The 23,362-nt window shown below is 32.9% G+C and overlaps 1 protein-coding gene, 1 long non-coding RNA gene and 1 pseudogene across 2 annotated transcripts in view; 2 read left to right on the forward strand and 1 right to left on the reverse strand.

Annotated features, from left to right (window-relative positions):
• Positions 1-567: 567 nt before the first annotated feature.
• LOC120772701 lies at positions 568-1,178 on the forward strand (annotated as a pseudogene).
• A 288-nt stretch (positions 1,179-1,466) lies between these two features.
• LOC120772362 lies at positions 1,467-2,261 on the reverse strand. Its single transcript, XR_005705055.1, has 3 exons — positions 2,083-2,261; positions 1,841-2,023; positions 1,467-1,773 (listed from the first exon to the last, which is right to left on the reverse strand). It is a non-coding gene; the product is annotated as an uncharacterized LOC120772362 (long non-coding RNA).
• Positions 2,262-3,169: 908 nt separating this feature from the next.
• LOC120770255 (SH3 domain-binding protein 5 homolog) overlaps positions 3,170-23,362 on the forward strand; it is a 43,306-nt gene continuing 23,113 nt past the window's right edge. Inside the window, exon 1 of the mRNA XM_040097558.1 lies at positions 3,170-4,124. Coding sequence (XP_039953492.1) covers positions 4,080-4,124 — 45 coding nt within the window. The 5' untranslated portion in view covers positions 3,170-4,079. The remainder of the gene's footprint in view (positions 4,125-23,362) is intronic.

Below are 23,362 nucleotides of genomic sequence, written 5' to 3' on the forward strand. Positions count from 1 at the left end.
GCTTACGTGGTTATAGCCGAGTTGCAACATCACGCCAGTTGTTATGGCTTCTCGCTGTTGGGCGGCGGTTGGAGATTCCCAGTGTAGCCAGATCCTTCTCCACCTGGTCTTTCCAACGGAGTGGAGGTCTTCCTTTTCCTTTGCTTCCCACGGCGAGTACTGCTGCGAATACTGTGCAACCCTGGGAAGATGTTTCGCCTTCTCATTTTAGGTGGCCTTCAAACAAAGGGGCAGTGACCATTCATTCATTTCTACATAGTTTACTGGCAATGATTTCAAATATAATTGCTACGGTACTATTTAAAAATATAGTAATAACTCAAATATTGCTTTAATTTTGTGCAAGAACATTTTTGCACTTAAAGTTATGTGCTGCGAGCAGTCTCAAGTCTCTAATAGAGATGAATCTGTGGTGAAATCTATTTTGTAACTGTTTGGTATTCTGGCGAGTTTGTCTCATCGCTAATTGAGCAGTATCAGTCTCTAACTTGTTATATGCTTTACACCAGGTCATAGAAAAACAAGAGCACAATAACGGCTGAAGAAGTTGGATTATTTTATCTAATGATGAAAAAACGAGAGGAGGAAAAGTGGTAATGTTTTAATATTTATAATTTTGCAATAATGGATAACAAGGTGCATATCTTCTAGCTGCATTCGCAGGCGCAATCTGACTGTTTTGCGAAACAAAGAAAATCCGTTTTCATACGAAGAGAACACATTTAGGAAATTCTTTCGATTTCTAAAATCTTTGTGCTAGGATCTCATTCATCAACTCAAGCCGTATGACCAACAGTAAACATCGATTCCATTTGAAATTCGGGTGAGTTACATTTTAACCTTAAAGAAACAGTATTTGTAAATTGGTGGTGGAGCGTAAACACGGCGAAGTGCGTTTTCCTAATTCTGTTGAAGAATACAATAGAATTAAGACTGGGTAAGTTGTATTCCAATTTAAAAGAAAATAAATCGCTATACAACAATTTTATTCCAGATTTTATTAAAAATTTGGAATAAAGGGTGTAATTGGAGCAATTGATTGCACTCAAGTTGGCATAATTGCACCTGCCTTGTCAAACGCAGTTGAACCGCATGATTATATGAACAGAAATGGTTATTATAGCATTAATGTTGAAGCGGTAAGTATTATTTTCAATAACTAATTAATAAGTAATTAATAACTAATTTTCCCCAATATGTTTGTGACGATGAACTAATTTTCCGGCACGTGAATGCAAAATTTCACGGCTCATGTCACGACTCCAGTATAAGGCCTACTTCGCCAGCAAGGATAAAGCTTATAAAAGAAAACTCAGATGGAGCTTTTAAATGGCTTTTGGGTGATTCGGGATATCCACATCACAATAAAATAATTCATATACTATATAGTGTACATAAAAAGGAACATTTTTAATTTTCACATTTTTGTCCAAAAAAACTTAACAATAAAATAATTCATATATACATAAAAAGACACAATTTTCACTTTCAATTTTTTGTACAATCTTCTCTGTTTTTTACAATGGTCTGAGCAAGCTACACCACCGCTGCCGCTAAATTCTTAATAGATTCCATGTGTTTGTTAATGGAATCTTATGTTTGAATCCGGAAAGCTCTCTCCTCCTCGGCTTCTCCTTTCATCAAATCCATGTAATTCCTGAACATTTCGTCCGTCGTCATTTTTTTGGTACGGAACGCTGACGGAGTGCAGTCATTGGACGCATCCGAAGTCGTCATCAGGGGTGATAATGCAGCTATGAAATCTATTTCTTCCTAAATTAGAAAAAAAAAATAATTGTAAATTCTGCACACTCGTATTGGTCTTTCTTGCTATTCTTACCTCTGTGCCAATGGCGGGTACATCAACCAACCCATCAATCGCGATTGACCCCAAAGTATTCAATGCTCTCTGCTCCGTTTCAGAGAGCTTAATTGTTTAGCTGGGACCGCCACCTGCCACCAGCTTGTGCGCCTTGGCTCTCCTTGCACGTGACCGTATTTGATTTTTCCAATGACTCAGATTCTGTAAAACAAAGGACATAAATACATACATACATGCCAATATCTATGGTTAAAAATTACCTCTCTCCATTTGATGGGGTTTCGGGTGGGCCCTTTTAATTGTACGGAGAGTTCCGCCCAAAGCTCTTCAACCCTTTTCGGCCGCGATGGGTCGTTTTTATGCATCTTTATTTCAGGATGAGCCCGCACAAAGTTGAGATAGCACCCGATTTGCTCCTTCGAGGGGCGCAACGCTTTATTATTATCTGTAAAATAGACACATTATACATATACTATAATAATCATAAAATAAAGAAATGTATATTGTTTACAATTACTTACTTTCCTTTTCCATTATTCTCAAATATAAGGATGTGTTGTTAAATTTTTTCATATTTACTTAACAATTGATTCAGATAAAATGCATATGTTAAGCATTTATTATAAACTATTTCAGTATTAGTTTTCAATAATTGTACTGTGCAATTATTAAGAAGAAGTTTTACTGCTGAAATTTTATGAAAAATAAACTAACTGTGTTACTAATAATAACTGTATTGTGCTCTTGCAGTCATCTCTAATTAGCTAAACTAAACAGCTGATTACTGCCCTTCTTTTCACCATACTATTTGGTGAATATTTTTGAGACTGTATCTGCCAGAATACCAAAATGAGACATCCTGACTAACAGAGTCACTAAATTACGATTGTGACAATTAGAGACATGAGACAATCGTGACAAGCAGAATACCGATATTACTGTTACTTTGAAGGAAGTTTCGATTCTAACCAAAATATATCGTTAAACATGGTTATCGATTAACAGTAAATGGGAGACAACACAAAAATCAATGATGCCACATTAATATTTTATGATACAAATAAATTTGTTAATATAATGCAGGAAAAGAACTTTTGGTTTGAACAGAAATTGTTATAAGAACATTTCTATTTTGAACTTTTTTGTTTTTATACTACCGAAATTAAACATTCTTAAGTTTAACATTTCTCAAATACGAACTTTTACACTGATCGATTATCGATTATTTCCAGGAACTCAACGCTGTTTTCTTTACGCACTGTCATTCGCATTGTTATTGGCTATTTTGTTACATCCACTATTCTTCACATTGCTGCGCCACTGCGCTGCTAAAATGTCAGCGTTGTCATTTTCCTAGAATCATTGTGGCGCGGCAGACGGTCATCTTTGACAAACGGCTGATTGGCGTTGTTGCGAGCCCCAAAAGTTAATTTTGCAAAAAATAATACAAAAAAGTTTTATCCCAGCCAACCCGATAGCAAAGCGCAGCGTCAGTCAGTGGTTATCAACAACGATTCGTGAAACGCAAATGGGAAAAGAGCATAGTAAAATTGTATAAAAATAAAAAGCGAGTGGAAAGTCAAACGCAAAGCAAGATTGCACGCTCCGTGTTTGTTGTGACGACAATCAAGTGAAATTCATACAAATATAATCGTGGTTTAAAGTACAAAATTCAATATATATTAGCTTGAAAATTAAGAGTGGAGTGTAGAGCAAAGTTTCGCCAAAAATTATATAAGTATTTGTGGATACAAATTGTTTGGTTTTGGAAATTGCACGAACGCTTTAATGGTAATAGAATTGGACGTCACACAGAGATAATCTCCTTATTGAATATTTCCAAAATTATATGGTAGTGCTTTACAAATAAGTACATACGGCATATGGGGAAGCACATTTTAAAAAGTCGAATCGATTATTCATTAATTTGGTTACAGTTTGTGGAATTGTGTGCATTTCCCCATTGTGTACAAACTTTAATTAGAAGTGTGTAAATCTCGTTTGAGCGCATCTTACTTGGAAAAACACAGTAACTTACTACATCAATGCATATCAGCTTGTGTCTCAGCCCCGCACAGCCTTCTTCACGTTTTCTTACATCTTGCCGATAAGGTTTCGTACATAATTTCAAGTCTTTTGATTTCCTGCGTGAATTGTGTTTTAAAGAAAGTAGATAACTAGTTAAGTTTGGCATTGAAAGTGACAGGCAGTTTACTTATTTAAAACAGAAAGTGCAAGTGAAATTTGCAAAGAAAAAATGGCTGCAGCGACAGAGTGCACCGAACTGGATCCACGTATAAAGGTAAGTTTGTTTGTGATCTGTACATACACACATACAGAAATGTGTTTGGCTTAGTGATAGGTCAGGGTTACTATTTTAAAAACATTTAAAATATATATTAGTAATGTACATAAAATCCGTTTTGAATCTTTGTCCAATGTCTTTACCGAGTTTAATTATTTCGGAATGATTATAACATTCTCACGAAGAAAAGTGATCATAAAGAAAATTTAATATTTTTGCCTAAGGGTAGTGGAAAATGCTTATCGTGTAGTAACGCTAGTTTTATGTTATTAATGAACAGTCGCCTGACAAAAAGAGATATGGTGTTTCCCATTATACATATGTATGTATATGAACAATAATTTTCTTTGCATGTATTAATTTATATTTGTATGTATTACATATGTGCATGTGTATGTACATATTACGGTATATAAAAAAATAGAGAAATCTGTATTAGTAACCTCTAAATAAAAATTAAAAACAAAAACAGCTGACATTTGTTAAAACCATAACCAATTAATTTAAATATCAGACCGTGCGTGCTTTCAATGAAAAAATGTTTGCTAGTGAAAAAATTACACACGTGTGCCAAACATTCGTATTAATTATTCATATATACAACCAAACAAAAGCTTAGCATTCACTTCTATTTTCATTGCGAATTCTGCGTAGTTAATTAGTTATCACCTACACCTTCATATGTACATGCATCCAAACTTCATATAAATACAAATGTATGTATATAAGTACATATCCAATTATTTGTTTTTATACCAATATAGCGCAATGATGTAGTGATGGCTCTGTACACGCTTCTCATTATTATTAATACTATTATTTTTTTTCCGTTTCACATTCCGTAAATTGTTTGTATAATACGCAAGCGGAATTTAAATTTGTTTCCACTTTAAATCGTCTTATGTGCGTGCATATACATACATACATACACACATATGTACATGTGTTTACATATATAAGGCGCCCAGAATTTCTTGTTTGTTATCATTCTATAATATTCAAACGCAAATTGAAAATTCCCATTTGTTAAATATGGATATACACATTTGTATGTGCAAGCCAATGTACTTCGGAATTTGTGTGTTGCCCTTTAACGAGTGAACTCTTGCATTTGAATATATTTTTAGTACTCACCTTCTTTGATCATTTTATTATTATTATTTGTTTTTTTTTTTGCTATTGATGATGTCGGTGATAGTTGCGTTGGGTGTATTTGATAAGTGGAGCACTCATGTGTCTGCTAACCTAGAAAATGAGGGAAAGTAAAAAGTATATGCTTTATTTGATGCCAAAGCACAAGGGCAATTTTCTAAATTTTCACTAAAAGACGTGTCAATGTTGCAACTTAGACTTATTGATGAAGATGTGTATTTTTCAAACAATTGACGTTTTACAAATATGAAAACCTTTGTCGTCAGTAAAGTACGTGTTAAAATGAAAATATAATATTTTTTATTTAATTAGACTTTATTATGGGTTCCAATTCCTTTTTTTGCTTCGGAAAGTTTTTAATGTTTATGTACACTTTTCAAACTTCTATTTATTTATTTTCTGAAAAATGCAACGTTTTATAACCGAAATATGTATTTTACACCTTTCATTCGGCAGGTTTTCATCATAATTGCGCAAAAGCCAAATAACGAGTAATTTACTGTATAAATTCTCAGCTGTTTTTATATTACGTTTGCAAAATGACGCTATTGAATAGTATTAGCTTATCTGGTGGTTTTGCAAGTAATATGTTTATAACATTTACCAGTTTCGAGTATATACATAGGTATTTTCTTTTAATATTTATGTAAAATTTCATTTCTTCTTGCAAGATTGCACGAAATGTAAAAATTCCTTACCAAAATATGTAAGAGCACGAAAACACAAAAAAGTCAGTGGAATGTATGTGTATATACCCATGTATGCAGCATATCATTGCAGCAAAAACTTTTCAATGCGTGCATGGTGTACGGATTTTGGAAGAGCAGGATAAAATCCATGAAAATACGATTACTTTACCTCCTCTTTATATACCTTGAAGCTAAATAATATTGTGTCTGAGTAAATATTATCAATTGAGTCTAAAGCCAAGTTCACGAACATAAATTCCTTTATAATACTTTGTATTATATCAGCTGTATTTTATAACAGTTAATTTTAAAGTAAACAATGACGCAAAATTAATTTATACGTACTATATGCACATATGTATGTATACTCTAATTTTTTAAATATTATTTTGCCAAATTTTTCATACGAACTAATTTATTCAGCGTTTTTATGAAACATGGTATTCAGCAATCTTGAAATTTACAAAAGTAATTCAAAGCGTTAAATTGACTTTAATTTGGCGTCAAAATAATTCTGTAGAAATTTCAGTAAAATTATATGAATTCAGCACAGCTGAATAATAGCCAAATACACATATTTTTTTATTTATAAAAAAAAGTACTTAATGCCTTAGTAATATTAATTACTTGTATTGTCTTAAATTTAATTTTAGTATTGCTTTAAATTAGTGGTAGTTGCTTTTAACTTTATTTTTATTATTGTAATTTGTCAGCTCAGCTGAATTGTAAGCATGCCACATGTATTCATTTAATGACGTCTTTCCATGCCGGATTATAGTACAAACATGACAAATACATACATTAACCTCTGTTTTGAGTGGTAAGATTCTATGTACATAAATATCGGAATTTCTCTGAAAACGAGTGTAATGACCTGCCAAAGCAAATTTCATTCGTATATTTATTTCGTTCGACACAAAAATCTGTTATTTATTGCTTACATTTTCACTTATACACGATATCATAGCCTTTTCTACAAATTACTTTCGTTTTATTACCGTTATTTCCATTAAATTCGTTTGGCGGCATAAGTTTCCTTTTATGTAGTTCCAATCACATTTCCTTTTCGACGCATTCTGATGACCTTTCCCTTTCCACACCCCGTTCCTTGACATAGATTTGCTGCCATTTACAAGCTTTGCAAATACGCATAATTATGTGTACTATACTTCCATATACATATGTACATGTATATGTGTGTGTTACTATATTTCAAGTACTTTTTTAAGTAATTCATAAGTAAAAACGTTTAAACGCTTGCTTATTATAAAAAAATGTAAATATGTAGGTACATATGGTATCTATGTATATACATATGTATATAAATGTTTATATGCGTGCTCAGCAAAAGTTAATCGCTGGTAGAAGTCACACGTTAAATATTGATAAAACCATTGTAATGTGAGTAGTTAATCAGAGGCTTGACATTGTACGCTCACTTTGTAAGCTCGAGATTTTCACACACCTTGGTGATATGCTGTCATTGGTATTTATAAATATATGTACATGTATGTGTGTCTCTGTATCAATTTAGCCAATGCAATTTGAAGGGTATGCATTCTTAAACTGTTATTGCAAATTTTCTTACATTCATCAATGATTAAATATAATAAGTATATAAAAACTCTTAATTATCGCTCTGAGGGCTGTTTCTCAATTATTGCTAGTTAGACATTGAGAAAACGGCCCTTAGAGTGCTGGACAGGTTACACCAAGCAGTAAAACCGGATATGACACTACCAAATATTAATCCTTCCTAAACCGGTCCTTAACTCCACACGCCGCACCCGATATGGTCGCCTTGATGCAGTGAAACGCAGACGAGGCTACTGCAAACTTGCTAAAGCACTGCACTCCTAACTACTACAGGATGCCACTTGATGTCTCTTATCGAACACCTTCATAATGAGGCCTGTATGCTCCCAGTTAAGTAGTATAATGAAGTCCTCTTCAAGCAGTTCCTGCTAAGGTGCTTTCGCAGAAATCATCACTGCAATCATCTGCTTGGAGCGGAACCGCCTCCAAGAGCATCAGGAGGTCATTGTTCAACTACGTCGCCGACATAAAGATATACGCCGACCAGCCATTAACATCTTCACCGACTCCCTTTCAGGGGAGTCAAAACACTACCCATTGCAAACAACAGCTCGCACATTCGTTATGGATACTGTTGCAGTTTGAACTCCTACTACTTATCCAGAATAGACTCTGGCATATCAAACATACATATGTCCAACGTGCAATGATTCTCCGCATGTTCCTAGCCAGCTCTTTGCAAGCCCTACTAACCATATTCATCTGACACATTTCTCCCTTTGGTCTGGCCCCGTCTAAACAGTCGATGACAAATTAACTAATCCTAAGCATCCTAACGGGGATTCGCAAAGGGCCATAAATCTTCCGTAGAACCTTTCTCTCGAAAGCTTTTAACGCCGATTCATCAGATGTTTTAATCGTCCATGCATCTGCACCATATAGCAGGACGGGGATAATGAGTTTGGTCTTTGTTCGTCGAGAGAGGACTCAGCCAGAAGTAGCACCTGTTGATTCTTATGGAAGATAGATAGCAGTAGATTGAAGAAGTCGCACGATAGGGAGTCGCCTTTTCTGAAACCTCGTTTGGTATCGAACGGCTCGGAGAGCTTCTTCCAGATCCTGACGGAGGTTTTGGTATTGCTCAACGTTAGTTTACGCAGCCGTATTTGTTTCTCAAACTAATTATTTAAATTAGATAAGCTGAATTATGATTTTTAAGTGACTAATATTTAAATGAATATTAGCTGAATTGCTAGTAAAAGCATATGATTTCAAAAATTAGGCATTTATTGTTTTATAATATTATCATATATTATTCCACCGCACTATATTTCACATCTTACTTTCATTCAAAAATGAGAAATTGCCTGAGATACTGAGTTTAATTAAAAATGCAAAACTTCTGCGCGAATTCAAATATCATCATCGATGCTATCAATTGCACGATAAGATTGACGAACGGAAATTGCGTACTTTTTAAACATATGTGTGTATATACGTAAATACGAGTATTGCGTAGACATTTAAGAATATCAAAATATACACATTCCTCGAATCAAATGGAGACTGAATACTATACCTCTCTGTTCTCCATAGAGATCTACTTAGCATTATTTTGTTTTGTTGTCAAAACAGGTTTCTAATGAAATATTCTTATTGACATTTTGCAAAAAAGAATGCTAAAAATTGTAGTAAGCAAACAAAGTGAGATATTTTCGCAACAATTCTATGAAATGTGCGCGTATAATTAGTCGATGACTACATACAGAAATTGTTCGACTACCTGTTCGTATAAGGTATTTCAGGTATTTCGAGGAAGTGATGTCAGACTCAAACGCAATTGTGTCTCGAAAAACGTGAAGACGTTTAAGGATGAGTAGCGATTGTCCTTGCAGTGTGTCCTAGCTGACAAGAAGTTCATACAATATTCGCAGCAGGCTGTCACTAACAGGCTAGACAAGCCGCCGTTAGTCGAATGTGTGCGACACGAGATGTCGAAATGAGTGCGACGCTTGCACGCTATTTAAATACAAAAGCCTCTTTTGTTGTTATTGTGTTGTTGTGAAGAAAACTCTCACCAACCCACTGCTGTCTAACAATTGGGGGCGTATTTGGTTGCTAATTTTTCTACACCCTCTGCATATGTTTACCTTGAATTTGTTTGCATCACGCCATCGTTCGCCGGGCAACCACAACGTGACGTAAAATAACTTGTGTTGCTGCAGTTACAAACGCTTGTGGCACGAAACGTGCGTAACTCGCGTTTTTGTACATAGGTGAAAGCGACTTTTTTGATTATAATATTAATCACTACAACCGTTGATTAGTAAATCAATACATTCCATAAATATAGCGCCTATTTCATTTTTTTGTTGGATTTTTTATTCAGCTAAGCTTATTTTCGTTTGAGGTTAATATTGTTTTAATAAACGAAATTAAAATTCATTGAACTCATTACTAAACTTATTCAGCGCATATTAAAGGGGAGGATAGGCCCGGAATTTGTACTTTTTACTATTCAGCTATTCAGAATTATAATTTATATGGATATATCTCATAAACATAATATAAATTTAAATTAATTCAGCCGCGTTTAAATTCAGCGCATCTATAAAACTTTTTTCCGACTTTTGTATTCGGCTAAGCTGATCTTATATTGAGAATAATATTAATATTGTTTTATTAAATGAAATTAAATTTCATAAAACTCATCGCTAAACTTATTCAGCGCATATTAAAGTGGAGAGTAGGCCCAAAATTTGTACTTTTTAATATTCAGCTATTCAGAATTATAATATATATGGTATACTTCTCATAAACATAATATAAATTTAAATTAATTCCGCCGCGTTTAAATTCAGCGCATCTACAAAACTTTTTCCGACTTTTTTATTCGGCTAAGCTGATTTTAGATTGAGAATAATATTAATATTGTTTTAATAAACGAAATTAAAATTCATTAAACTCATTACTATACCTATTCAGCGCATATTAAAGTGGAGAGTAGGTCCGAAATTTGTACTTTTTACTATTCAGCTATTCAGAATTATAATATGTTGTAATCTCTCATAAACATAATATAAATTTAAATTAATTCAGCCGCGTTTAAATTCAGCGCATGCAAATTTTATGCAAGATAAGTTATTAGTCAGCAATTATAAATAGTACTACAGGCTCCCGATATTAAGCAACTGAACTGTGCAAATATGGATGTAGTGCGTATAAATTTAATCTCATATTAGCAACTTAATTGTTTAATTTAATTTCATATAAAAGCTAGCATCGGAATATGTTTACAACATTCAGCCAGCTTGTAGTGGTATTTAGCAGTATTACATTATAATCTGTAGCAATATATTTGTGTGGATAAGTGTATATAAAGTAAATTAAAGAAATTCAGCTACTTGCTTACAAAGCTGAATTGTTTGTTATTAATTGTTTTGAAGTCTTCTTGATTTGTGTGGCTATTTTTGCATATTTCATAGCTTTTTGACCTTATTATGCTCTTGTTATACACTTTTATCGTGTGTGATTGAACTTTCGCACGCTCTAAGCATTTATTTATCGGTAAAATCATAGTATGTTGTCACATGGTTGTCGCTACAGTTGTTATCTACATATACTGTTGCTGATAATAGTGAAACGTATGATATGTGTAAATATATAGTGTATACATATGAATGTATAGGCGGTACACAGTAGTAGGTACAATACTTATATTGTTTACGTACGTCATATTGTCTATAAAGATAAAAATTCGTGCAGTAGTAAATTATATTGCCCCTTAATCTAATATTATATAGTAAATATTTGTATATTAGCGATTATTCTAATTGATTGAAAGGTCCATTATAATGCTCTGAGTTTATGTGGTTTACTGCATTTAATTCTCTGGTAAAAAAAATGTAGAATTTTTGCAAGTATTTGAATACTTTTAGTAAGTAGATTACTATGTTATTAGTCACTGTCTTCACATTAAAGTATTTTAATACCGTAAAATTTAAATTTCCATGCATTCAGCAGTGCTGAATATGTCTGCCTTCACACTAAAGTATTTTAATACCGTAAATTTTTAATTTTCATGCATTCAGTGTTGGTGAATATCGATTTCAACGTGCTGAATAACATTTGTGGTGTCACATACATATAAAACTGTATACATATATAATTTTGTATTCCAATCAGATATTTAATATTTGTAATATCAGTTATTTGTATTTGTATATTTTTTTACCTGCAGGTAGTTTTTACATACTTCAAATACTCCAGTGTTATATACACAAATCAGCTGATTACCACAATTTTCTTATCGTTTCATAAGTGCATTGATAGTGATTATATTACACAAAGTAAGATTACATGAAGTGCTAAATAGTCTGGCTGTTGTTTTTTTTTTTTTCTAAGCTGAAAACCAGGTAGAATACCCACGGAAAATAATTAGTCATACCGTTATTAGATGATTCACTTTATATGGCTATAAGCGGTGTCTACGCCAATAAAGAAGAAGCTACGTTGTTATGTGAGTGGGGGTATCTTATTGACATATCTGGTAACATTTTCTGTTTTTTTTTTTTTAAATAGTTAAATAATATCGTAACGTAATAATTAATTTTCTGAATATCGTTAACATCTGGCATTTGATTATGGACTGAGAAAAAGCTATTCCAAAAAATTTAGTTTTATATTTACATATGTGTACTTAGCACAATTTTTATTATATAAGATTGTCTAATATCTCCCTTCCGCTTTTTTGCTCTTTATTCAATGCTTTAAAAAAAGTTTAGTTAAAATTTTAGTTCAAATATGCGCCGTCTCGTTCGATAATCTGTTTCCATCTAGACGGCAACTTCATAATACCCCCCTCCTTATTTGCGAAGAACTCGGACAGCCACTTTTCACAAGCCTTTTTTGAGTTAAATTTTACACCAACAAGGACGTTCATCATGGACAGGAACAGGTGGTAATCACTTGGCGCTATGTCCGGGCTATACGGTGGATGCGATAAGACCTCCCATCCGAGCTCCCGTAGCTTCTGATGAGTCATCAACGAAGTGTGTGGTCTAGCGTTGCCCTGGTGGAACACTACACCCTTTCTGTTGGCTAATTCTGGACGCTTCTGGTCGATCGCCTGCTTCAAGCGGTCCAGTTGTTCGCCGTAGATGGTAAAATTAAGCGTCTGGCCATATGGGATCAGCTTCATAGTGGATGATTCCCTTCCAATCTCACCAAACACACAGCAAAACTTTCCTGGCCGTTAATCTCGGCTTGACTGTTTGGGACGATTCACCGGCCTTCAACTACGACCGTTTTCGCTTGATATTGTCTTATGTGATCCACTTTTCGTCGCCAGCCACCAACCGCTTCAAAAATGGGTCGAGTTAGATCCGTTTCAGCAGCATATCGCAGGCGTTGATTCAGTCAAATATGCGGCACCCGAACATCAAGATTTTTTGTGTAACCAGCCTTCTGCAGATGGTTTAAAATTGTTTAGTGACTAACTCCCATCTTCTGGGTAATGTCACGAGATGCCACATGCCGGTCTAACTCTGCAGTTCGAAGTGAACACCATTAATCTCACGGGACGTTTCTCTAGAGGATTTGCCTTTATCGAATTTCAGCATTAGTGAACTCCATGTTTACACGTCTATAACTGTTGAACGCAATATCCAAACTAATCACGCATAGCGTCGTTTTGTAGGTTATGTCAAGGCCTTTCAATGATATGTATATAGTATTGCCAGATACGAGCTGTGTAGCTCTGTATACATAGCCGCGAAATTCAAAAGACAAAAGGCGGATATTTGAAACCTAATAATTTATATTTTCATGGTTTTTTTTAACATAATTCATTATATTTTTGAAAATATAACTCAAACTGTTTTTAAGGCTTAGCTGAATTTATTCCAGTATTAAGTATTTCAATAATTTTTATAATAGTATATTAAAATTGCTTATTCTGCTCAGCTGAATTCGATTATAACTCCGCTGAATTTTAATTAAGCTTAGCTGAATTGATTCCAGTATTAAGTATTTCAATAATTTTTATAATAGTATATTAAAAATGCTTATTCTGCTCAGCTGAATTCGATTATAACCCCGCTGAATTTTAATTAAGCTTAGCTGAATTGGTTCCAGTATTGAGTATTTCAATATTTTTTGAAATAGTACATTAAAAATGCTTATTCAGCTCAGCTTAATTCAATTATAATTTCGTTTGTGAAATATTTTATTTTTCTACGAAGTGGTTGAGCTTAACTCTGTGTAATTCATAGAAAAATTAATCGTTCATCATTTAAAAATTTGTTTATTTTCCACGTGTACGCAAATCAAAGCTCGAGACTTCGAAAGTCGTTTCTCAGTTAAACTGTTTAATGAGAAAATCAATTAGAATATAATGTAGTATATGAATCACTTATTTTATAGCATAAAATCAGAGACACAAATGTGTTTTTAAAGGCAATCATTTGCCGTCAAGATTACACTTGCTGCATGTACAGTTGCGAGCATTGAAATAGTAGTGCCTATTGGTCAAGAGAGTTTTGCTTTAAATTTTGTTTATTTTATGATATTGCCGTCGATCATTATTTTAGTTATATTCTCTGAAGTATAACGGTCCTGTTATTCACAACAATAAGTGTGAAACACTTACCGTTACTTTTGTAGAGCCAATTTTATTGGGATATCTGTTTTTATGAGCGAGCAATAGAATAGTAGTGAACGGTGAGCTGATTACAAACAGATAATTTTTACTAAAAAAAATTTAATTGTATCAAACAAAAAGTAAGTTTCCTAATTTTTTATTTATTATTCAATGCAAAAAGCAAAAAAATATATGATTTTGCTCCTTTTATTGGGCCGCGGGAAGCACTGTAGTGAAGAAAAACGAGAATGGATTCAATCTGTCATAAACAACGGTAAATCCTACAAGGGAGTGGAAAAACTTGTAGGGTGTTAAGCCACAATGATTCGCAATGCAATTATTTATAAAAAAAGGCGAAAAAAGGGGCGCAAGATGGATTCTTTTTGAGAATTTTACACGAATAGTTGTAAGATGTGCCAAGATTCGACCTAGAATGTCAGCTATGGAGATTCGGAATGAACTTATCCTGGCCTGCGGTGTTCATATAGTGAGAAGACTTCTACATGAACATAATTTATATGTCCGCTGTCCTCGAAAAGTACCGTTATTAAAAAAAAATCATGTAGCAAGACGTCTTAAATTCGCCAATGGACACCTGAATTGGCCGATTGAGAAATGGCGCAACATCTTGTGGACAGACGTGGCGAAAGTTGTTCTATACGGCGGTAAAGGGTCCCGTCAGTATCTAAGATGCTCCCCTAATGCAGAGTACGAATCCAGATTCAGCACAAAAACTTTGAAGCATAGCGGTTTGAATATCATGGTTTGAGCTGTTTTTCTTACAGGCCCAATTTTTTTGTGTAGTCCCAATTCACAAGATTACTGGCATAATGGACCTATACACATACGTGGATATAATGCAGCATATTATGATACCATTTGCTGAAGAGAACATGCCGCTGAAAATGATATTTCAGCAGGATAATGACCCGAAGCACACCAGTAGGGTGGTAAAAAAGTGGTTTCGGGTCAATGGAGTTGAAGTTATGGATAGGCCAGCTCAATCCCCTGGCCTCAATCCTATTGAAAACCGTTGGACAGATGTCAAGAAAGCCGTGTGAAAGGATTAGCACAAAAACAACAACGAGTTTTGGACCGTTGTGCAACAATCATGGCAGAGCATACCACTGAAAAGATGCCACAGTCTCATGGTCTCATGGCCATGCTACCAAGTACTAAGATCTCCTATAGACGAAACTTGCAAAAATCCTTCAGTATTTTTTAAAAAAATTTTTTAGTACTTTACTACTATTTTACTGCTCCCCAAAATTTTCATACTTAAACACATCTTTGTAAATAAACATATCTTATACATATTTAAATCTAAATATTTTTAGTAATAAACATAGCCTGGAAAATATGATCCACTTTTGCATTTCAATGGATGTTAAAACTGTTTGACATTTTACGTAACTCACAGATATGTAAAGCTCTAACACCCACTACTATTTCACTGCTCGCAGCTGTACCTACTAAATTCCTTCACTTTATCTTATTTGATGCAGGTGGTTTGTTTCTTACAATTTCTTTTACCATTTAACTCAAAATTCGCAAAAATCTCGAGTACAATTTCCGGTTATTTTCCTTGCAAGCTACATAGCAGCTGCTTCCTGTGCTTTTTTGCTTTTTTGTTCAATTCAAGCTACACTTCGTTTTGACTGTTTTCTTTTCAATTGCTTTTTCGGTGTCTACTTCCTACAACATTTCTATATTTTCGCAATATTTGGGGCTTTTTCTTGTGATTATGGCCAGATTGCATGTCACTTTTTATTTTATTTTTTTCAATATACTATATGTCTCTCGCTATCAACGTTATTTTTCATTTTAATGGGCCCAACTTTTGTTTACAGATTTATATATGTATGTATATGTGTACATACATACATGTTGATCCTTATCAATTTGGACATTTCATTCGTTGTCATGTCAATCATATATATGTATATGTATACATGTGTACATGTATGTTTGTATTGTTTTTGTTATCTTTTCACAAAGGTCAAAATCTGCATATTTACGTCTTCTGACGTTGTTTCAAGCCTGATGTTGACTTTGAATCAACTTTTGAATAGTAAATATATGTATATAAGTAAGTAATAGTAGTATAGTAAAAGTATATAAGTATATATAAGATATATTCTTATACAGAAAAAAATTCCGTTTGTATTTGTTTCAAAATTCCTTGTGGATATGAAATTCTTTGTAATTTTTTCTCCTCTTATACAAGAATAATCTGTGCAGTGACAGTTGTGAAATTTGACGGCCAACACTCTTTCAAAGCGTCAAGAATGTACAGGTTTCAATTTCATTCACCTCCCTACTTTTTATTTTATCAAAATATCAAATCATAAACTTCATATTGGTGCACCCTATAAAAATAAATTAATCTAAATTTATTTTTGCGTTATAGTGTCTCTTTCTTCGAATATACAAACTTACAATCATATATGCATTGTTCGAAATAAGTGATGACCAGCGCGCTCTACCTTTGTTTACCATTCATTCATTCATGTTTTTTCTTGGCAACTTCAAGCCGATATTACTTGTTTTGTCATCGCACAACCTGATGATGCATAACGCGATTTGTAACGTTTTGTTGTTAATTTAATGCAAAATAGTTGTGAATTTGTAATTCAAATAATTAAGCAATCGCCTGTGCAATATTTTCTTATAGCAACGTATAATAATAGTCATTAGCGTTGTTGGCGGAAAAATTTCGTAAATTGTTTTAAAATGTGTTTTTAAGTTAATTCAGCAGCCGATTAGCTCTCATATTAGGACAGAAAATTAGTGTAATCTTCTGCTGAACTAAATTCAGCTCTGCTGAATAGGATGCGAATCGATGTTTCATTAAATTTTATAAATTAAAATGTTGTATTGCATTTAAAGCGTTGTTAGCGGAAAACGTTTTCAAATTGCTTTAGAATGTGTTGTTACGTTAATTCAGCTGCCGATTTTCCATAATTTTAGGACATAAAATTAGTGTAATCTGCTGCAAAATCCTATTCAGCTCTGCGAATCGATGTTTTATGAATTTTATGTATTAAAATGTATAGCATTTAAAGCATTGTTAGCGGAAAACTTTCGCAAATTGCTATAAAATGTGTTTTTACGTTAATTCAGCAGCCGATTGTTCACCATTTTAGGACATAAAATTAGTGTAGTCTGCTGCTAAATCAAATTCAGCTCTGCTGAATAGCATGAGAATAAATGTTTTATTGAATTTTATAAATTAAGATGTTGTATTGCATTTAAAGCGTTATTAGCGGAAAACGTCTTCAAATTGCTTTAGAATGTGTTGTTACGTTAATTCAGCTGCCGATTAGCCACCATTTTAGGACATAAAATTAATGTAATCTTCTACTGAATTAAATTCAGCTCTGCTGAATAGCATGCGAGTTGGTATGTTATTGAATTGTATATATTAAAATGTTGATTACATTTACAAATCTAAAAAATAATTTTGCTAAATGACAATATTGTTTAAAATAAACTTAAATTTACACAGAAATATAATTTGTAACTTTTGAAGCAAGTTTTGTATAGGACAGAGATTGCAACGAATTTAAGTCAAGTACAACCAAGTATTTCAAGGATGTGCATATAAATTTAACATGCCGAATTGTAATTATGTTTTAAATTAACATTTTTTAATTACTATAATGCCACTTTTAAATTATTACTTAAAATTGCATTAATTATATTTTAATGTAATGCGGCTTCATTACACGTAATTTTCGAAGACTCGTTGAATTATTGAAACTTGTTTTAAGTTGCACGCTTTTGGTTGAGTGATCGCATACACTTTAAAGCTATGCCCAAATACCGCTTTGAAACAGCTTCATATAATTCAGCACACGCTGAATAGCATTCAAAAAAATTAGTAATTATTTTTGATCCTTTGGTTATGAAGTTTTCTACAAACTTATTTTATTTTGATAGGAAAAAGTAAATTTTTTTAAACCAAATTTATATTTTATTTAATTCTGATCGCTAAATGCCCAAATAGTTGAATTGCAACTAAATTCAACTTATGTGTGCTCTTACTCTACCTTTTACTATTTTATCTCACAGACTTTGCCGCTGAATTGTCTACATTTGCGGCAATTACGTTTATTATGTCATCGGACTGTCTCACCTCTCATCCTCCTGCACCAAGCAGTAACGAATTCACTGTCTAAGTGCTTGAATGTAATCACTTTAAGTGCATTGACTGAAGAAAATGGTTATCAAATGAATTTGTCTGCCGTATGTCCGCCTACATATTTGTTTGCATACAGCTATACATATGATATATTTATGTATGTACATTCGATTATATAGGCAAACAGGGCAGTCAGCCATTTGGTTACTATTTGTATACATCTAAAATTACTCGTGTTGTTTGCGTAGATAAAAAATGTTGTAACTTCACCTACTAATCATGAATCTATTTGGGGTTCGGTTGCTGTAACGGTGGTGTACATATACATACATATGCATGTACGAGTACGTCTCAGTGTTTTTTGTTGCGGTCTTCAATTTTTGCTTAATATGCGGTTTCTTGCAAGTCGTTTGGAAGTTGGTGCTTGGTAAATAGATATTCACATTTCTCTGCCATGTCATGCCATATCCGCATTGTGTGGCAACCGTCACAGCAGCAATAAAAAGCAAACTTTGCACTGCAAGTGCTTAACCCTTTTTTCATTTCCTTCTGCAGTGTGTTTGGAGTATGCGTGTGCACAAATTGACATTAGAGTTGGCTATGGTCGATGTCATTTAAATTCACTTAGTGTTGCTTTAGTATGCTCCGTCGGTTTGAGTTACACTGCTACTCTCCGGTTACTTTCTAGTAATGACATAATCTCCCAACCTGGCTGTGGTCACTGGTGCTGCTCTCATGGTGTTGTGACCCGTTGATGCGTAAGAGCTCTTTTTCATTACTAACTTTTTAACAGCGTCTGCTATATATTAATTATGCTTTATTTTTATGATAATGCACATTTTTGTTTACCACTATTACGTAGTTGTTTTTTTGTGTCGGTTTTTTAAATATAATTTTTCAACAATTTATTTTTGTATTTCTTTATAATGCTTCTTCTCCCCTTTTAGCCTGTTTGTTTCATACTTTCGTAGTTAGCAGACCTTTTTGCGGTCAATATCGTTTTAATTGGTTTATTACGTGCACACATTTTGCTCAACCAGGCGGCAATATGGTGCGTGAAGAGATCGGATTATGTGCAGGTTTTTAAAGTGGGTCGAGTTGGCTTGGGAGAAATAAATAAAAAAATGTTTATTAAAAAAAAAAACAATCAAAGCAGCAAATAGCATAGAATTTTTGAAACATACTTTCTGTGTAATCCAACAAGAAAGCGGCACCAATTCTCTGAATATTTGGAACGCAAAAAATTAGTAACACCAATTAACAACTTATTCAGCGCAACAATAATCAAATTTAATATTTTAAAATTAAAAAACTGGTCAGTTTAATTATCGTTATTAATTTTTTTTTACCGCTCTTCAAATCTGTTCAGCTCAGCTGAATTAGGCCGAAAGTCGACATAGTACTTCGTTAATAATTCCTGCTAATAACAATAATTTAAGTATTGAATAACTAATACAGCTCAGCTGAATATGCGAAAAAATTAAATATTCTTGCTAATAACAATAATTTAGGTACTGAATAACTAATTCAGCTTAGCTGAATATGCGAAAAAAATTGTTTAAAGTGCATTCATATAGAATACATTATATTATCAGCAAAAAAGGCATTATTTCTTATGAAAAAGCTGTAATATTTTCCTTTAGAATCATATGTAAGTCATATGAAATCGTTCAAAAATGTATTAAATGTTATTATTTATTGGAATTTTATAACTACAGCTGAGATTTTTTCTTTAAATTATTATTTTCAACATGATTTCCTTGAAAATGTGCTGAATTAACGCAGTAGTTGAAACATTAAGCTTAGCTGAATCATGAATGTTTCAATATACAATATAATGAATAGCTTAGTTGTTTGTTTAATACATAAGCTGGACTTTTAATTTACATTCAGCTTAGCTGAATTAAGAAAAATTGTAATAACAGAGGAATTCGCAATAGTGTTTACCTTATTTGTTATTATTCAATAATATGCAATACTTTGCACAGCTTAATAGTTTGTTTAATACATTTGCCGTTTATTTACATTCAGCTAAGCTGAATTAAGAAAAATTGTAATAACAGAAGAACTCGCAGTAGTTTATACCTCCATTGTTATTATTCAATAATATACAACATTTTGTATAGCTTAATTGTTTGCTTAATACATTTGCTGGGCATTTAATTTACATTCAGCTGAGCTGAATTAAAAAAAAATTTTAATTACAGAAGAATTCGCAGTGGTTTGTACCTCCATTGTTATTATTCAATAATATACAATATTTTGTATAGCTTAATTGTTTGTTTAATATATTTGCTAAGCATTTAATTTACATTCAGCTTAGCTGAATTAAGAAAAATTTCAAATACAGTAGAATTCACAGTCGTTTTTTCTCCTTTGTGGTTATTCAGCTCAATTATATTTCTGTCAAATAATTGATAAAGGAAATTAAGTTTAGATAACTTTCCCTTCATATTATTAATGCTTACATGTGCACATATACGTACGTACTTCTTATAATTAAAATTTCATCATTTGGCCACAGTCCAAATTAAATTTCACTTGTTCTGCCGGCAATGCGGTAAAGTGTGACTTTAAGACAAAAATACTTTATAATTAGAACTAGAGCAAGACTTAGGTGAGCACAAACGAGTATGCACTTGTGCACGCACTACTTACCACACTTAAACATGCCCATGAACACATGCTGGAAAATACATAGACGTGTGAGTAACTTTTCCAAATTACCTAAGCGACATTCATAGTTTGGTCACACCTTAAAAGTCACCTCAAAATGCTGTGAAAACGAGCACTTGATAACTACCCTGTCTGCACCTACATTTTCTTCCCAAAAACGTGTGTTATCGCACTGCGCACACAAGCTTTCGTCCTGACGAAAATAGCTTCGCTGTTTGCTTTGCTTAACTTAAATGAAGACCATAAAGCTTTATACTAAATGGTCATAAAGCTATGACGCCGCTTGTGCAATATGTACCCTGTGTACATATATTATATTATATAAAAGTGTGTACTACGTACCAGTTCTTTCATTTCTCATACTTTCAACGCGTCAACTTAGGCAAATGAGTGATTAAAGAAATACGAATAACGGACATTAATCGTCATGAACGTCATAAAGAAAACTAGGTCGTTCAGTTGGCTGGGCTCTTTAAAATATGCAGCATTTAATTTCTTTTACCAAACTCTTGTAAAAATGTTGTAATAAAAGAAGAAAAACGAAATGTAGGCGGACAATCCTTGAGAAAGTATTCGCTAGCAGTTCTTTGTGAAGTTTCATCTTTTATAGCATATATTTTTGCTTTTATGGTGCTATAATGCATACAAACAAATGCTTTACTTTGACATTCGTCAAATCAGATTTGCTGAATTGCTTTTAACTTTGCTGAATTGCTGCTCTTGCTTAAGGAACAGTTCGTTAGCAGTTGCTCGCAAATTCAGCTGAACCGACGTACGTATTTCCTTTTTTAAGTTTTATTTTTCACTGTTTTTGTTTTTAAGTCGTGCTGAATGAAGAAAGAAAAATTAAATGTAGGCCGACAATTCTTGAGAAAGTATTCGCTGGCAGTTCTTTATGGAGTTTCATCATTGATAGCATATATTTTTGCTTTTAAAATGCAATTACTTTGACATTCGCGTATTCAGCTTTGCTGAATGGCTGTTAACTTTGCTGAATTGCTGCTCTTGCATAAATAAAGCTGCACATAATCCAGGAAACTTAAGGAAAAGAAGTGGATAGCAGTTGCTTGCAAATTCGGCTGAACCTATTTTTTTAAGCTTTCTCCTAACAGTGTTTTGTAAAACATAATTCATTATATTTTTGTAAATATAACTGCAATTTTTTATTCAGCTTAGCTGAATTGATTCCAGTATTGAGTATTCTATTAATTTTTATAATAGTATATTAAAAATGCTTATTCAGCTCAGCTGAATTCGATTATGACTTCGTTTTTGAAATATATTATTTTTCTACGAAAGCTCTACCAGCTTAATAATAATTTTTACTACTTTTTTTTTAAGTTTTATCTTAACATTTTTTGTTTTTAAGTCGTGCTGAAAGCTTTTTACACAAGCAAAAACACAGCAAATTTATTGAATAATTTCTAATGAATCTATTTGTATGTTGTGTTATTAATTAATGCGCTGAATTAGCACTTTATGGGCATTTAATTTTTAATGAGTGCGCTAAATGCTTATAATTTATATTTGCTGGTATTTCGTAATAGCTGAATTCCGCTGAATAACATACAAACACCTAAACCAGCGAAAATATTAAAAAATAATTTATGTTTCTAATAAAATTTCGTTAAACTTTTATTTGTTCCCTTTCTATAAGTGTGTAGAGTATTTTTAATGGAAATGTGCTGAATTGTCCTTGAGAATATACCTAGTGGTTTTAAAAATTTATTATGTTTTTGGAATTAAATTATCGCGATTTTTATTTAAATTTGTATCCCTTTTTAAGTTTGACATAACATTGCCTTTCTTGTATTCAGCTTGATTTTATGTATCTCACTTAGTTTGACTTCTGACCTCTAACTGTAAATGCACATATTTACAATGAAATTTTTGTCGCTACCGCGTTCAAAGGTCATTCAGCAGCAAAGAATTCTAATTGAATTTTTGAGGGAAGTGGTTGAAACGAGTAATGGATTTTTTTTGTAAATGAAGTGAATACCGATGAAGTTAAATGTGATAAAATGAACGGACAACGTAAAGTGAAATGTCAAAAAGAAAGTGGTGATTTTATTATAATTACTCCCTGATTTTTTGCAAGCCAAACACATCGCTTTGAGCATTCAGGTTTTCTCAAGGAACTTATCTTATTGCTGTACGATTTTCTCGATTGGCTTTCGAACACAACAAAATGTGTAATTTTACCATGTTATATCGATATATGTAATTGCCGAATTGGCGCGGTAATATGTATATGTAATATACATAAGTATATATGTAAGTATTAATATCCTGCTCGTGGCATTTATTACTTTCTGGTTTTCGTAATGCAGTTAGAGAAAATTGGAAATCTAATTAGTCGCGCTGCTCTCTGTTGTATACTCGAAAGGCAAATATTTAA

The sequence above is a fragment of the Bactrocera tryoni genome, chromosome 3 (genome assembly GCF_016617805.1).
Source record: "Bactrocera tryoni isolate S06 chromosome 3, CSIRO_BtryS06_freeze2, whole genome shotgun sequence".
Classification (NCBI taxonomy): Eukaryota; Metazoa; Arthropoda; class Insecta; order Diptera; family Tephritidae; genus Bactrocera; species Bactrocera tryoni.